The following is a 16,521-nucleotide window of genomic DNA, read 5'->3' on the forward strand; positions in this document are numbered from 1 at the left end:
GTTTCTGTCAGATTGCTCCCTCTGCTGGTCACACTGTTCACCCTGCACACGGAGAGTCCAGTCAGTGTTCAGATCTGTCCGGCTATAGAAGAGTCCCGTCACCCCCCCTGTCTGCGGCCCCTCGGGTTCCTGCGGTGCAGACCCCCGACCTCCCGCCGCACCCACACAGCGATCCGGGTCAGTGGAACATCCAGGACGTCTATGGGTTCATATCCTCCCTGCCAGGTGGGTGCGGCACGCTGATCCTTCGGCATGATGACAGGTTTTGCTCCGGTTAGAAGAATTGCTGTGCAACAATTAAGTTCGGTCATATTTTTTATTAAACTAAAACTTGTACGCACAAATTTGAGTTTATTGAAGATTTTCTTGACTGTAGCAGAGACAGAGTTATACTTACAGGTTCAAATATACGGGGGTATTTAGTCAGCCAATAATTGTGCAAGTTCTCAGAGAGGCCTGTAATTGACATCGTAGGCAGACCTCAACCATGAGAGACAAAATGAGAAAACCTAAGTAGAAAATCACTTTGTCTGGATTTTTAAGAATTTATTTGCAAATTATGGTGGAATAAGTATTTGGTCAATAACAAACAAGCAAGATTTCTGTAACTTCTTCTTTAAGAGGCTCCTCTATCCTCCACTCCTTACCTTTAGAAATGACACCTGTTTGAACTTATCAGTATAAAAGACACATGTACACAACCTCAAGTTGTTTGTGTTGCGTCGTTGACTTTACAGCAAACCCTCACACCAAAGGTCCATGAAGCCACATTAGACAGAAAAAACTCCCCTATAACAGGAAGAAACCTCCAGCTGAATCAGAACTGGGCTCAGTTCAAGTGGCCAGAAGCAGCCAGAGGTTTGAGAAGATGGAGCAGAATGCACATCAAGAAACAGATCAACTAGTTTTGAAGTCGTTTTCTTTGTTAATGTAAAGTAGGAAGTCATTAGCAGGCGAGGGAGAATCTTTAGCTCCTGAAAGCATCATCTCAGCTCATGCTTTCCTTCAGGAAGACCCTCTATGGAAAGAAAAACAGAAAAACATCAAGCTAACAGTTAAAATTACAGCACACATTGCAAATTGTAGAGTAGTAGAACAAGAAAGTTCCAGAGCGATGGAAAAGATGTCCTCTAGCAACTTAAACCATGTCAGGTTCAAACGGGCCACTGTAGATAGAAAAAAGGAGTAAATTTCAGCAAAAAAAAATTAATAGAAAAAGAAAAGAAATATTAGGATCTCAGGAATTTTCTACAGAACAAGGACATTTCTGAGCTTGAAAAAAACTAAAATTTTTAGTTCAATCTCAGAAATCCTCTAGAATTTTTTTTTTTTTTTTAGAAATTTCTGAGTTTCAAAATAAGAAAATGTTCAACATTTTTTCTTGAAAAAAGATTGAAATTAATCGTAAAATTTCAGAGGTTTTTGGCAGAAATCAGCAGATCGACGTTTTTCCCCCCCTATCTACAACGGCCCTAATAAGCCTCTGTGTTTCACAGCTGAACAGACACAGGTGAATGAAAAGCGCTACATCGCACCCTGACATGACGGTTGTCATTGTTGTTGGTCGCAGGCTGTCTGGAGATTGCAGAGGAGTTCCGCTCTCAGGAGATTGACGGGCAGGCTCTGCTTCTGCTGAAGGAGGACCACCTCATGGGAACCATGAACATCAAACTGGGCCCAGCTCTGAAAATCTTCGCTCAGATCAGCATGCTCAAAGACTCGTAGCTCGTCTCTGTTACTGCCCGGACACAGCAGGCCTGCTCAGGAGCTTCACATATCCGTCATGACCTCAAAGACTCTCTCAGTGTTTCCTCGTCTCACCTCTTACACGTTCACACTACTTCAGGGACTAAAGGCATTCTCTGCTGGAGACAGATGCTGGTTTCAAGAATCCACGTAGATTTGATGACCATCCAGAAGGTTCACTCCTTGCTTCAGGTCAGCAGCAGTATGATGTCTTCACTAAAGACACTTGCTTGATCAGAAGATCGGGACTTTCTCTGTGCTGTGTGTGCAAATGTACTAGCATGACTAATGGCTTAACCTGCACAAGTCACTTCCCTGTTAAACAGCAGAAAACTACTAAAGTAACGCTGCCTTCCACCGTGGGCTGATTACAATGTACCAGTTAGAACCACCAGGTGGCGGTTGGACCGTCAACCAGCTGTCAGTTGACGGTCCAACTGACAGCTGGACCGTCAACCGTGTCCCAGCCTGTGGACATGGTGGAGGACAAAGACGGTGGGGCATTTTCTCTCGGCTGTCTTGAGGTAATGTGTTTCCAGCTGTTTGATAATCATTGCTCTGTCCTGCTGTGTTCTCAGACAATGTGTTGTCATGCTCCATGACAACACGCTGGACATTCAGGAACAAAGTCTCTTCAATCACAGTCTGTGTTTTCTCACTGCTTTGTTAAAGTTGCTGTATGTAACTTTAGAACACAATTTTTTTTTGTTTTTTTTTTTACATATTTGCTGAAGCTGTCAGTATGCTTTGACAGTATGGTATGAGGCAATCTGTGAAAAAATGTTTGAACTCCTCTGCCTTTTCCCAGTGCTGTCTAGGAACAACCAATCAGAGCCAGGTCTCTCCCCACTTTGCTCTGTGCTAAGATGCAACTCCTGTTCGGTCTAGTTAGCGTGACTACCAATGACGGTGGATAAACGGTTTTCCTGTAATAGCAAGTTGTTTCTCCACCGTTAACATGTTGAACAGCATTGATTGACAGCACTAAGACCCTCCTCCTGGCTGTGATTGGTTGCTTTTAACTGGGAGTGGTGCATTTCTGCAGAGGCAACTGCAGAGGCAACAGTCTCAGGGAAGAGATGGAGAAGATCTAACTTTTCACAGATTATCTCTCTCATACTGTATTTGAACAAATTCCCACATCTGGAAATATTCAGGTTCATTCTGGTTTCGCTCACAATCAGACGATGATGCATCTGACAGCTGTTTTCTGCTGCACTCTTAGAAACTGACCCACAGCTCAGAATGACACTGAACACTGTGACACACAAGCTGTGATTATTTGTTGTTGTATTGATTCTCTACTTCTCTGCATAATGACAGGAGAGCTACCAAAATTCTTCGGTAGGACTAAAAACCTGAAGATTTAATGTGAAAATCCTTAAGTTCTGCTTTGCATCTGCTGTTTTGTCGATGAATGATCTGGCTGTAAATGTTCTGTTCGCTTCCTCCGGTGCTGCTCTGACTCAGAGCAAAAAAACAGAATTTTTTTTCCTCCCCAGGCAATTGTATGAAAGTCTATGCACACAAATGTGACTGCAATAAGTGCATGTGGGAGTGGAGAGATAAAGCTGCCAAAATCATGGCTTTATTTTGTGTATTCTCTCTTGTGTATGAGAGAATACACAAGAAGGAGGAGGGAAAAAAAGAAAAAAAGACTGCCTGTTTGTTTGGTCATCAAGCCTTTACCAAAGTCAAGTGGAACTGAAGCCAGAGATGCTCTGCTGACATAGTGCTAGATGTGAATGGTGACGCTCTCCTCTAGAGTAGACTATGTTTCAGTCCTTGGACATGAACACACTTAAATAAAGTCAGTAGATTTGTTCTTTACATCTGACTTACTGTTTTTATTTTAATGGTGGTGAATATCTGCAGGAACTCTGGAGATTTGTCTAACACTACATTAACTTGCATGCAACTTTTCAGCAAGATGTAGAAGCCCATCTTAAATTAATAATTACTGAAGTGCTAGTTCTGCTGGCAGATTTTTCCCCCATGCCAAAAAATAACTCAGATTTTTGCAGCTGAATCTATAAATACCAAAGACGACAGTTTGACAGAAAATAACACTGGTTCTAGCCTGTATTTTAGGAGCTTTTTGAACCTAAATGACTCAGTTTTCACAGATTCTTATTAATGATTTATCAAAGATTCCTCTTGCTGCTTCTTTTTGCATCGTGAACATTTTACCTTTAACCTTTTTCGTCTGAGGGTTCCCATCAGCAAAGGATTAAACTATGTGCTAAAGAATCACATAGTTTAATGTTCTTTCTTGAAGAAAGTGACAATACAATGCCATATTTTAATAAGTGATTTATTCTCCCCAAAATAAACCCAAATCAAACTTTTAAGCACAAATACTTCAAATACAAAGCATTGGGATTATTGCAAATGTTCAATAAATTAACTTATTTCTTCATTCAGACATATTCAGTAGTTCACATTAAAGAAGAAATGAAAAACAAACCCATAAAGAGAAACAACAAAAATAAATCACCCGGCAAGTGAAAACCGAGGGAAAAGGACCTAAAAATCAGAGTGAAGCCAAGTGGAACTTCCATGTGTGAACACAGGAATCAGTTTTAATGTTCTGTCGGGAAGGGGGAAAAGCCCAAAGAAGATTTAATATACTCTGCGTTCCCAGAATAATCTATTTCACAAATACAGTGAGGAAGCTGTCCATCAGGGTCCAGTTCCTAAGCGAGTCTGATGTTGGGGCTTAAATCCAGACTAGAGGTCAGGAAACCTGAGCGACACGTTCAGAGAAACCTCCAGAGCTCGAGTAAAACTAGAAAAACCAGGCAGAACATGACTTGTGAAAGCTGGTGCTGGTTAGATGTTACGAGAAATGCTGAAAAATGAGAAGTAGAGATGGTGAACTGGAGAAAGGTTACATGCTTCAGGTTCAAAGAAAATGATGGAAAAGGCTAAATACGAGCTAACGAGCCATCAGAGGACGGACTTTGTTAGCATGAGAAGCTAAACACAGCGGCTGCCAGTCAACCAAAGGAAGGAGTCGTGTTCACCGACTTCCACAGTCTTGCCTGGGATTCTCCGTCAGAGTCCTGCTTGAAGCACAGAACTACAGCCACAATTCGTCTAGAACTCACCACAGTCACATTTCTTCACATTTTCTCAGCCAGAACCAGATTTTCACTTTTTCTCTCTCTGGAGAAATCTTAAGTCACTCTTCTGCTGTGGTGTAGTTTCACACTAGGCCTGAAAGTTATGCCACAAGTTGGTCATTATCATAACATGCATATTGTAAAGATGTGCAGTGCCAGATTGGATGATATTAAGTGCAGCAGCAAAGTGGTCATAAGGTGGACAAATCTCTGCCTCTTGGCTGATAGGTGAATTTGACCGACTGTTTCACTGACATGCCTCAGAAACGGGAACCGTGAAATAAATAAATGTACATCTGATTAACTATCTGATATTACAAGTGTGTATTTAAATTACTTAATGGCATATGTAATCATCTGATTAAGAGTTTATTTATTTTATGGTGAATTTATTTAATGACTTATTGTATTAATTTTGTCCTTTTTAATCCTCCATAGACGTGCCTGATCCAGCCCTCCCTACATTTGATCAACAGTCCTTTGTCGTGTCTGTAGTGTTTTACACAGAAAAATGATAATTACATATACCAACTTGACAAACAATTAATTCAAAATCATATTTAGGCACTTTGTTAACACCAGCAAACTATTTACCCTAATATTTTTTGTTATACTAAAACCAGAAAGATAACTTGGCTTTTAAATATTTTTTTCTGCACAACACCATTAGAAATTATGCCTGCTTATCACACTGAAGCTAGGTTTAAAGAAGTAAACGGTGAAAGGAAACCATTGCATGCTGCAATGGTCCTAAATGAAATGTGTGAAAGGTAAACAGAAGACTGAAATTGCTGGTTTCCACCTGGATCGCCTGGCATAGATTCAGCTCTTCCTGTTTGACCTGGAGGCTCACACCACCACGTCTGAAACAATCAAGACGTTTTTTTTTTAAAGGCTTAATCTAGAGACTCTTCTACAGAAGACCGGTTTCATATTCAATTCTAACTCACAACTTGTGATTTTTTTCAAAAAAACCCCCACAATTTCAGTATACATATACTGAATACTCATGCAGAGTAAAACAAATAATTTTTATGAACGCTATTGCTAATTCCGGCCCTGTGGTTTGGTTTCCCAGCTGATTTCTGGGCAATATTCCGCCATGTTGGATGTTATTTTACATAAAACACAGCAGCTGAGTTGGACGTCAGACGATTTAGAATCAGAACGAACAGCAAACGAACGAACCCACCCACCATGTCAATATGTCCACAACAACAGCAGCAGCAAACCTGCGCTGAAGCTACGGTTAAGCGACCTCAGAGGAGTCGCGGCAGTCGTCTTCTCTTTTGCTGGAGACCTGGTGGAGTCAGAGCGGAGTGTTAGAACAGGTGAGGCATGGCGGAAACTGTCTGCCCCCACCCCTGACTACACACAGACAGAATGGCAGAAGAGGAAGAGGAGGGGGAGGAGGAAGAGCAAGGGGTGTGAGCAGTAAAGAACCAAAGCCACAGGTTTGTTGTTAATTTAATTATGTGATTCAATATAAAACATTTTGAAAAAAGGCAGAAAAAAAAGAGCAGAAAGAGTCCAAGCAGAGAGACAGAGCAGTTCATGCATTCAGAGTCCAGCCCGTCTCAAGAGTGCGGCAGGTCCGCCCAGCTGCTTGGGACCACAGCTGGAAACAGCAACTGACAGCCAGAAGCATCTATGCAGGTCTACACCCTCCCCAGAGAGGAAACAGAAACCTGTGAAGCGCTCCAACATGTTGACCTCAACCTGCCTCCTGATGAATCCCAGAATCCTCTCTGAGGACGTTCCTCCAGATGACTCCCTGATCGCCAGGTTCTGATCCCTGATCGCCAGGTTCTGATCCCTGATCACAGTCACTCAAGAGTTATGCTCAGAGTAGCTCAGTGATCACACTGAGCATCAACGGTGTGTGTGGGTGTGTGTGTGTGGGGCATTCGTGTCTAGTTTAGAGGTGAGGAACAAACAGATTTGTCTGCATTAAGACAATCAATATAGTTCTGGAAGAACTATATTTAGCTGTAATAATGATAATAAATTTCACATGTAGTGTTTCCAACATATAATGGAGTATTAGGGCCAGGCCAAGAATCCTTTTTCACTTCAAGAACGTCGTATTACAAAAAGTCATATGACATGAAAGTCACGACAATACACGAATAAAGTAATAATATTACCAGAATGTGGTTGTATAGTAGAATGAAGTGGACATTTTATGAGAATTTCTCCATGAAAAACGATCAAAAAATAAAATGGGGAATGTTAAGCAACTTGTGAAGTTATATTTTAGTATTGGTTTTACAAATGAAGAGATACTTAATCTTTAAACACATCAGAGTTAAACTATTATGAGCAGCAAGATTTTGAAACAATTTTGCAAACAGAGTATATTTTAAAGAAAGAATCGGGGACTGGCTGAGCTGCTTACGTTAGGTCGTAATAGTTATCAAAGCTTTTTTCTCATTAAAACAACTTTTTTAATTTTCATCTGTGAATGTTGCATCTTTATAATACTTATATTGACTTTGTTGTAATTTGAAAAAAATCTTTTCCTTTGGCCCCAACACTCCGTGGTGCCAACAAGGTTTTAGGTGTCTGATTCTGTGAAGTATATTTGCGCTTTTCACAAAGACTTGGACAGGACTCACTAGAGTAGGACTCTGTACTGGATTATAGAACCGATCAGCTGATTCTGGCACGAAGATGGGAATCAATCAGCCCAGTTAAAGATGATAACCGAACCCCAACCTGGTCTGGACAGATCTGCAGTAATGGAGGATTCTGATCCAGTCCATCCAAGCACTCAGACGTTCTAGTAATCTTTTGAACTGGTCTGGATCAACAGTTCCAAAACCTTCTCTGGTAACTTTATTGCTGTTTTCCAACATTTTCAGTCCAGTTGTTCAACATGTCTGAATATCCTAAACTTTGGGGATGTAAAAAATTAGAGCTAGGAGTTCAAAGAAAAGAAAAGAAAAACCTCTCTCTGACGTGTTGCTTCAGAAAGTCTGGAGAACTACAAATAAGGACGTCTTTAAAACATTACAAGAACGTCTGATTGCTGGGAAGAAAAGAGCAGAAAAAGTGGGGTCGACCAGGACTACTGGATGTTCTGATTTACTTTGAAAACCATCAGATGATGACCTTCATAAAAATGTAACACGTCTTCCAACAAACTCAAACTGGCAGAGATGAACAGCAAAATATTGGCAAAGGAAAAGATTTCTTGTGCTTGTTGTCCTTCCACAGCGACCAACGTTTCTTTCCGATCCACGGCGGACGTGAAGAGAGCAGGAAGTGTGCTAACGAGATGCTGGAAGCCAGACGTGTAGCCGATCTTAGAAAAAAAGGATTCAGCTTGGATCGTTGCAGAGCACCAAGTCCTTCCACCCAGAACCAACGCTGACCAAATCACCTCTCAACAGAGGGGGATAAAAGGAAAGTGTTTAAGGCTATGGCGCCCGCTCTGGTGTTCACTCACACAAACTCATTTCAAACCAAGAGCCCCAAGAGAGAGTGAGCAGAGAGAACACGCTGGACACAAACAAGAGAGCAGATCAGAGTGAAGTTGGCTTTTGTCAGCACCGTTTATACCTTGCTCCTGAAGAGAGGCTTGGCGCCGGGGCCACAGTACTCGTTGTAGATGAGTTTAAACAGGAAGAGGTGGAACAGGGTGATGAGCGACGCCACACTGAACCAGAACAGAAAGGGCAGGCCGGGGTATCTGTTTGCCATGTGCTCCTCGTGAGCCAGAATGGCCTTGAGGTGCAGCGTGTGGCGCAGGTCCTGCAGGTGGCGCAGGTCGGTGGAGATGTAGAGCAGCGGCGTGATGGGCTGGGTCACCATGACGGGGAACGTGTGGCCTTTGACCTCGGAGGTGAGCTCGACAGGCTCGTTGAGGCAGCCGGCCTCGCAGGCGTACAGCTTGACTGCCGCCTCCTGCTGCCGCACCGACAGGTGCAGGAAGGGCTTCCCCTCTCCGTCCAGCAACACGGCCAGGTTGATCAGATCCTGGTTGTAGTGGATCCCCCGCAGGGCGTAGCTGTTGTGCAGCACGTCCGGGTCGGCCTGGAACTGGAGGTGGTTCTCTGTGAACTGGAGGCCGCCGAAGCTGAGCACCATGCCCTGCATGGCCCCGTGGGCGCCGGCGGCAACCAGCACCTTGCAGCCCCTCTTCTGCAGGGTTAGGGTCCACAGCGTGACCAGCTGCAAGATCTGAGCCGTGTTGCTCACACGCTCGGGCCACAGGTTCTCGGCGTGCATGGTGGCGTGGCCGCTGAAGCAGTGGTCGGCGTAGTTGAGGCTGGACACGAGGCGCGCGCGCTCCTCCGCGCTCGGCCGCTGGTCGAGCAGAGGAGCCGTGGAGGAGGACAGGATGTAGTAGAGGGTGTTGTTCACGGTGCGGCTGGATGGCGTGTTGGAGTCCGTAATCTTTCTCATTTCGATACCTGAATTCAACAGACAGAAGTTCATCTGGTCAGCAGCTGGGTTTCCGTTCCAAATGTTTGTTGATATTCTGCTTATGTCAGCACAACAGAGCCTATTTCACAGGCTCATTACCTTATTTGAGATTTAACAGATGTACAAAAAATGTTTACTAGTATTTATTCATTTATTTTTTGGCTTGTTGATTTAAAACGCCCTGCGACAGACTGGCGATCTGTCCAGGGTGTACCCTGCCTCTCACCCAGAACGTTAGCTGGTGATAGGCCCCAACACCTCCCGACCCCACTAGGGACAAGGGTGTAAGAAAATGGATGGATGGATGGATGATTTTAAAACTATAGTTGTGTGATTAAGCATTGTCAACAATCTCTTCCAGTAGTACAGTTAACCAGTAATGTTTTTACAATTCCTGTCAAGGTAACATTTTTCAATACAAAAAACACGAACTGCTGGTGGACCACCCTGGCACCCCGATCACCGAACTTAGCAAGTTCTCTGGGGGAGGCCCTGAGGAGTGCACTGATGAACTGGTCTTAATTTTCAGAGATTGGTGATCGGAAGACACTTAAATGTGAAGACGATTTTATCCACCTATCTTATCTACCTGAGCAAAGGACTAAAAATCAACCACTGTCCTCTATTGTTCTGCTGTGAGAGAGGCTTGACTGACGGACCCACACACCAGGTCATGTCTGTAGTTAACTGCCATCCCACAGTTGCCAACTCGGGGACTTTCTTTCTAAATATAGCAACATTTCAGACAAAAATATTTGAATGGCAGGTCAGGCTTTGTGAAGATTAGTGATCAGCCAGAAAACTGTAACTGGGGCACTTCTACTTGATTGTGCTATAAAATTGGACCATGTGTCTAAAATATATAAAACCTGAGCTCCTTTCAGAACTTCAGGCAACTTGGAAGGAGGGCATAAATGATTGAGTGATGGGCTGACAGTTTAGCACAGATCTGGATGATGTTTGGCTCAGAATAGTAAAAACACAAGAGTCGGAGAGCTGCTTACCTGAGCTAAAGAGGTCCATCCAGGCCTGCTGGTGTTTCTGAACCAGCTCCTTCACGTCAACCCTCAGAAGTTCCTCCATCTCCTTCTTGGCACCATCCCTGAGGCTGCTGAAGGTCGCCTCCAGCTTCGAGGACTCGATGGGCTCTGAGGTCCAGACCACAGACAGGATGTTGTCCGAGTACTCGGATTTTGCAGCGACCTGGATCCTGTTCTTCAGCTTTCTGGTGACAACCACCACCAGCACGACCTGGCTGTTCTCCACCTGCACCGTCCCGGAGGACAGCTCCACCTCCCTGTCGTCGAGCGTGTCCACGCTGGAGGAAAACCTGCTCCTCGATCCTGGGCTGCTGGGTGTTATGTCCACGTTAGCGACCCGATCTGAGGGGTTGTTGATGTGGATTCGTTGTAGGTAAACATTGGGTCGGCTCCGGTGGGCGATGAACTCCTCTCGGATGGACACGCAGTCCAGAGCGGACTGCACAGCGGCCGGCGAGGCGCACCGGACCGAGAGCACTGCTCCCTTCCGGTACCCCAGCAAGTAAGCTTCAGCCTCGGCCCGTCTCCCCACAAGGTGGACGTTGACCCTCGGAGAGTGTTCGGTTTGGTGAACCGGGGCTGAGCCCGGCTGTGAAGACGAGGCCACCCACAACTTGTTGGCGTCCACATCGATGAGAATATGGCCGTTCCCCGTCACGAAAGGCGTGTCCAGCGGATCCGAGTGGGTGCTGTAGAGCCCCTCTCCCCGATCAGCTATGGACTTCCACTTGTGGATCTCACTCTGGAGGCACTCCCCCGCCGCACCTCCGGGCACAGCCGAACCGCCCAGGAACGTCCACCTGCGCTCTGCCCCCAGGTACCAGTAGAAGATGAGGAAGAGGAGCAGTCCGATGAGGACCCTTCGCGCCCAGCTACTCGACAACAAGCCCGGTAGACCCTTCAGTCTCTGCTGCAGCCACATTTTATGTTCAAACAACGGAAGCCCAGATGCGAGTCTGCGTGTAAACACGACACCCCGAGTGCTTACGGGTCGCTTTAAAGTCTTGCATTCATTTCAGGTGTCGGATTCTGTTCAGGAAGCTACATTTATGGTATTAGCTCAGGTTCCGACAGGCAGAGATGAGTCTAAGGAGCTGCATTAACTTTAAGGTTCAGTTTCCTCAGCTGAAGGTAAACTGAAAGTGTTCCATTCAGTTTAGTTGTCAGGCTCCACCGGGGGGGATAGCTTAGCTAAGTAGCTAGCACTGAGAACCAACTCAGTGGAACATTTCTTTCTCGCATCTTTTTAACTCTGACATTCTTCACCAAGTAAGCACGAAGCTCATCAAAATATCACGTCTAAAATATTTTAGTTGCGTTAGTTTCTCAACCCGAAAACAAATCACCTGACGTTGTAGTAGAGTCCAACGGCTGTCACTTCCGGTGGTCTCTTCTTCCTCTTTCTTCTTCTGTAGCTTTTTCTGGCAGTTTACATACATGGTGCATTACCGCCATCAACTGGACGGAGATGTAATTCAGAAATTCGTTTTATCCTATATATCTTCTAACCTTAAAAATAACTATATAATATACATACTTTAAATCTCACACACACATACATACATACTAAGTCCTCTCAACTAATTTTGTATATTTTAAATATTTTATAAGTGCCTGAATTATATCATTTGATTGCTGCTTCCCTAATAAATTATCCAGAGTTACTGAAATCCCCATTATCCTTTCCATTTTATTTCTTCTCTCTTATATATTTTCTAAAATAAATCAACACATGTTCTACTCCTTGTTTCTCAATTCTTCTTTTACTTCTCCTTCTTCTTTCATGGTGTTTACTGGCAGTTTACAGACTTAGTATATTACCTTCATCAACTGGACGGAGGTGTAATCCAGAAATTCATTTTATCCTATATCTTTAATACCCTAAAAGAGGGACGTCAAACTCCAGTCCTCAAGGGCCGGTGTCCTGCAACTTTTAGATGTGTCTCTGCTGCACCACCTGAATAGAATAATTAGGTCGTTAGCAAGGCTCTGGAGAACTGATCTACACAAGGTGGAGGTAAGTAACTCATTTCATTCCAGTGTTTTGTACCTGTGGCACATCTAAAAACTGCAGGGCACCGGCCCTTGTGGACTGGAGTTTGACACCTGTGCCCTAAAATAACTACACACACACACACACACACACACACACACACACTAAAACCTCTCAGTTAATTTTTTTTTTCTTTTAAATATTTCAGTGGTCTCTTCTTTTTCCCTTTACTGTGATTGTAGTTTCAGTGTCTTACCGCCTCCATCTGGAGTCACTGAGTTCTTCAGTTCACACAGTTCTTCAGATGAGATTGGAATATTCCTTTTATATCCGGATGCGGGATATATGGTCTCATACTAAGAAAAATGTGTTTGCATTATCTCGGTTCTTCTTTTCACAGTTTAAATTATGTTTTAGTTAAATTATTCTGACCAATACATGGAGGTGGGCAGCAACTACATGCATTCACCTCAGTAACTTTTTGAGTAAAAAGAAGTACAGCATTCTGTTGAAATTAGATTTCTTGTATAAATTCAGGCTTTATTGCTCTAAGTTTAGGTTCTTTTCTTTTGGTTGAGGCTTTCAGTTCAGTCAATAAACATACTGTATCTACTGGCACTGTCTGTGTTCTTCTAACACAGTGCAGACAATATTTGACTTACTTTTGGATACGTCAGATATTACTTATTGTAAAGTACTGAGTTCAAAAACTTTAATATATTTAGAAATAAACAGATTGATTTGAAAATGTTTCTTTGTCTGAATTTGTTATTTTGAATGAACACCTTAAAAAAATAACCACCACACCGCTGACTTCACCACTACTTCTCTACTTCAGTTAAACTTCACCCAGTGTTGTGCTGCATCACTATCATTGTCACATGATCAAACGAATAACATAACCTCCTGTGCCCTCCAGCACCCAAAAAAACAAATGGCAAAAAGATGGAAGTAAATATCGGTTCTTAATATTGGTTCAGTTTTAGTCATCCGACTGATATTGATGTGTTAAAATAATTAATATATTGTCCATCCCTACTAAATAGTTCTGTAAATGACCTAATCATTTGATTTTGGTGTCTAAAAGATGCAGGACAGTGGCTTTGAAGGAACATGCCTTAAATATCTCACTCTTAGACTGCTTACTAATGGTTCCTCGAATTCCCAAAAGTAGAAAAAAAGATCAGGGCATAATGTTGCTTTGATTTTAACTTAATTTTTTTGAATATATTCATCTTTCAAAACTCCTATAAATGGTGTGTTTTACTGTTTGTTGTGGCCTTTGGGACATCTCCTAACAATTAAGCAGTTATTGGTTTTTTGGTATGCTAACAATTCACACTAAATGGTTCATATGGTCTTGTTAGCAATATGAGTCTTCAGTTGATGGTGGCACATGCTTTTTTGGTAGGATTTTTAACATGAGTTCTATATCAAAGAAAATAATGAAAAGACAAACTGTCTTTGCAAATGTGTTATTTCCAGCAAAGTAGTTCACACACACAGCTTCTTACAGCCCAGAGTACAGAGCTCTGGAAAACAAAGATTACACGCTTTCTTTTATACGCTCAATTGCACCAGCAGCAAATTAAGTGTATCTAGATCAGAACACACTGGAAGACAAGCATATTGGGGAAAAACAATCCCAAATATGGGAAGCAGTTCTGAAATCTGAACAGTGACAGGAAGGTAACAACAAGACAGTTAGGAAAATATATGACATGATGGAATAGCTTTTATTAAAAATGGAATAGAAAAAGGTTGTTTTTGGGGCCTGCCATGCAAAGGGGTGCTATTATTTTTAATAATGACTCTGAGCAGTTACACTCTGAGAGTCATTATTAGACTGAGGGCAGCCAGACTAGTTTATTTTGCTAACTTATATTTAGCTAATTATTATTGCTGAGGGGCACAAACAGGCCTTCTGACATACAGATTAAAAATAAATAATTTAAAAAAAAATTGTTTTTTGAAAAAAAAATTTCAAAAAGGGCACTAGGGGCATCACGGATCAGGCACTCTGCACGTGCCTGATTAAACTCTACAAGTGGAGAAGATTAACTGTTTAATAATCTGACTGAATCAAACACATTTTAACAATATTCCTTTCTTGATGAATAACAAATCCTGTAAGTTTGAAAATATTTGCTCATTATTTGTCAAATTTATTTGGAATGAATTATTTCAGCTTCATGAATTAATCTGCTCCCCTTCATAACATGGGAACAGAGAACAGATATTATTAACTCTGTTTATTTGAATGATAATTATTTTTCCCTAAAATTGATCACTGAGAGAAGCAGGACTGGATCTTCACACATACACACAGATGTTACTCTGTTGAATGAACGAGTTAGCATTAGCTAGCATGTCGTCAATCAGTTTATCACAGAGTAATTTATTCTAACTCTCGGTTCTGTCTTAATGAGCCATCAGTACTAAATGCAGGTGAGTCTATAAATGAGACAACATGCCCCAAACGTCGGATATTAGCTATAAACTAGCGATATTAAAGCCATTTTGTTCGTGGTAACATCAATGAGAGATATATTTACCGATAAACCGAGTTCCGTCTGCATTACCCCCCCCCCCCCCAAAAAAAAACCTAAATACCGCGCTATTCATATTTAGCGAGCAAAGGACAAATAAAATCATTTCTCCCTATTCTGGTCACAATCAGAGGAAAATGAAGCTGTAGCTTCCCCTATCACGGCATTTAACAAACAAAACCTTCAGAAATAATAAAAAATGTAACAAAATAAAAAGCAGCGGGTTGAGGCGCTAAAAATAGACCTGACGGCTGCGGACGCCGCAAGGCTGCGGGAGTTGCGCGGGGCGAAGAGAAGCGATCTGCGGTGGCTCCACTTGTAAATGATTTAATTATCCCATCTGTAAAAAGTTTAAATATAGTCTGACATGCGCAGTGGCTCCTGACAGAACGTGACTTCATACTGAGGATATGACGCTGCTGTGTGGGCGGTTTGATGTGTATGACATATGGACAGACGTCATAGGTCAAGGTCTTTATTTGCTTTTTTCCCCCCCTAAACATCACTTTGCACTCATTCTTCACAGAACCTGCTGTTTTTGCTAGAGTTGAAAATTATCTTCAACCTGACAAATAATGATTAAAAATAGTCAGAGTTCACCATCTGAGACCCACAACGTCACCGTTTTGGATAGATCGCCCTCATTCATGGAACCAGCCGACAGTGAGCCAAAGTCTAAGACTAAAGGTCTGACAGGAGAGATCAAGAGGTTTTTCAGGAATTTCTTTGCTAGACATTCAGCAAAGGTGGCTCCACTGATCATCCAAGTGGAAGACATAAAAATGTCAGAAGGCGAGGCTTCGCTTTCGGACATTAAAGGGTGCGTAGCTCAGCTTGCCAAAGACAACAAGGAAACGACAGCCATGGCAGCTGATATTCCTAAAGAAATCAAGACAACCGCAGAGCTACAGGAAGAGGAGAAAGACCAGTCCGTCTGCAAACCATTGGAAGACAAGTCCCTCTGTGAACCTGAGGAAGACCAGTCCCTCAGCGAAGCAGAGAAAGACAAGTCCCTCAGCGAAGCAGAGAAAGACCAGTCCCTCAGCGAAGCAGAGGAAGACAAGTCCCTCTGCGAACCTGAGGAAGACAAGTCCCTCTGCGAACCTGAGGAAGACAAGTCCCTAAGCAAAGCAGAGAAAGACAAGTCCCTCTGCGAACCTGAGGAAGACCAGTCCCTCTGCGAACTTGAGGAAGACAAGTCCCTCTGTGAACCTGAGGAAGACCAGTCCCTCTGCGAACTTGAGGAAGACAAGTCCCTCTGTGAACCTGAGGAAGACAAGTCCCTCTGCGAACCTGAGGAAGACCAGTCCCTCTGCGAACCTGAGGAAGACCAGTCCCTCTGCGAACCTGAGGAAGACAAGTCCCTCTGCGAACCTGAGGAAGACCAGTCCCTCAGCAAACCAGAGGAAGACCAGTCCCTCAGCGAAGCAGAGGAAGACCAGTCCCTCAACGAAGCAGAGGAAGACCTGTCCCTCGGCGAAGCAGAGGAAGACCAGTCCCTCAACGAAGCAGAGGAAGACCAGTCCCTCAACGAAGCAGAGGAAGACCAGTCCCTCAACGAAGCAGAGGAAGACCAGTCCCTCAACGAAGCAGAGGAAGACCAGTCCCTCAGGGAATCAGAGGAAGACCAGTCCCTC

The 16,521-nt window shown here is 43.2% G+C and overlaps 2 protein-coding genes across 3 annotated transcripts in view; one reads left to right on the plus strand and one right to left on the minus strand.

The window, feature by feature from the left end:
* The window catches only part of LOC122832863 (polyhomeotic-like protein 2), an 11,607-nt gene extending 8,031 nt beyond the window's left edge, over positions 1–3,576 (plus strand). For both annotated transcript variants that reach the window (XM_044120057.1, XM_044120048.1), the window contains exons 6-7: positions 12–225; positions 1,571–3,576. In XM_044120057.1, the coding sequence (XP_043975992.1) occupies positions 12–225; positions 1,571–1,725 (369 nt within the window). In that variant the 3' untranslated portion in view covers positions 1,726–3,576. The remainder of the gene's footprint in view (positions 1–11; positions 226–1,570) is intronic.
* Positions 3,577–4,042: 466 nt separating this feature from the next.
* LOC122832646 (uncharacterized protein KIAA2013 homolog) lies at positions 4,043–11,767 on the minus strand. Its single transcript, XM_044119611.1, has 3 exons — positions 10,307–11,767; positions 8,436–9,289; positions 4,043–6,171 (listed from the first exon to the last, which is right to left on the minus strand). The coding sequence occupies exons 1-3, from the start codon at positions 11,262–11,264 to the stop codon at positions 6,121–6,123; spliced, it is 1,863 nt and encodes a 620-aa protein (XP_043975546.1). The 5' UTR covers positions 11,265–11,767; the 3' UTR covers positions 4,043–6,120.
* Between the last annotated feature and the right edge of the window lie 4,754 nt (positions 11,768–16,521).

The sequence above is a fragment of the Gambusia affinis genome, linkage group LG01 (assembly GCF_019740435.1).
Source record: "Gambusia affinis linkage group LG01, SWU_Gaff_1.0, whole genome shotgun sequence".
In the NCBI taxonomy this organism is placed as follows: domain Eukaryota; kingdom Metazoa; phylum Chordata; class Actinopteri; order Cyprinodontiformes; family Poeciliidae; genus Gambusia; species Gambusia affinis.

Bases quoted from the DNA above. Each gene is read 5' to 3' on its own strand.
- LOC122832646 (XM_044119611.1), bottom strand. From the start codon at position 11,264: ATGTGGCTGCAGCAGAGACTGAAGGGTCTACCGGGCTTGTTGTCGAGT. The intron at 9,290-10,306 runs GTAAGCAGCTCT...TGTTGAATTCAG, and splicing joins GATGGACCTCTTTAGCTCAG to GTATCGAAATGAGAAAGATT. The intron at 6,172-8,435 runs GTATAAACGGTG...TGACTCCACCAG, and splicing joins AGCCTCTCTTCAGGAGCAAG to GTCTCCAGCAAAAGAGAAGA.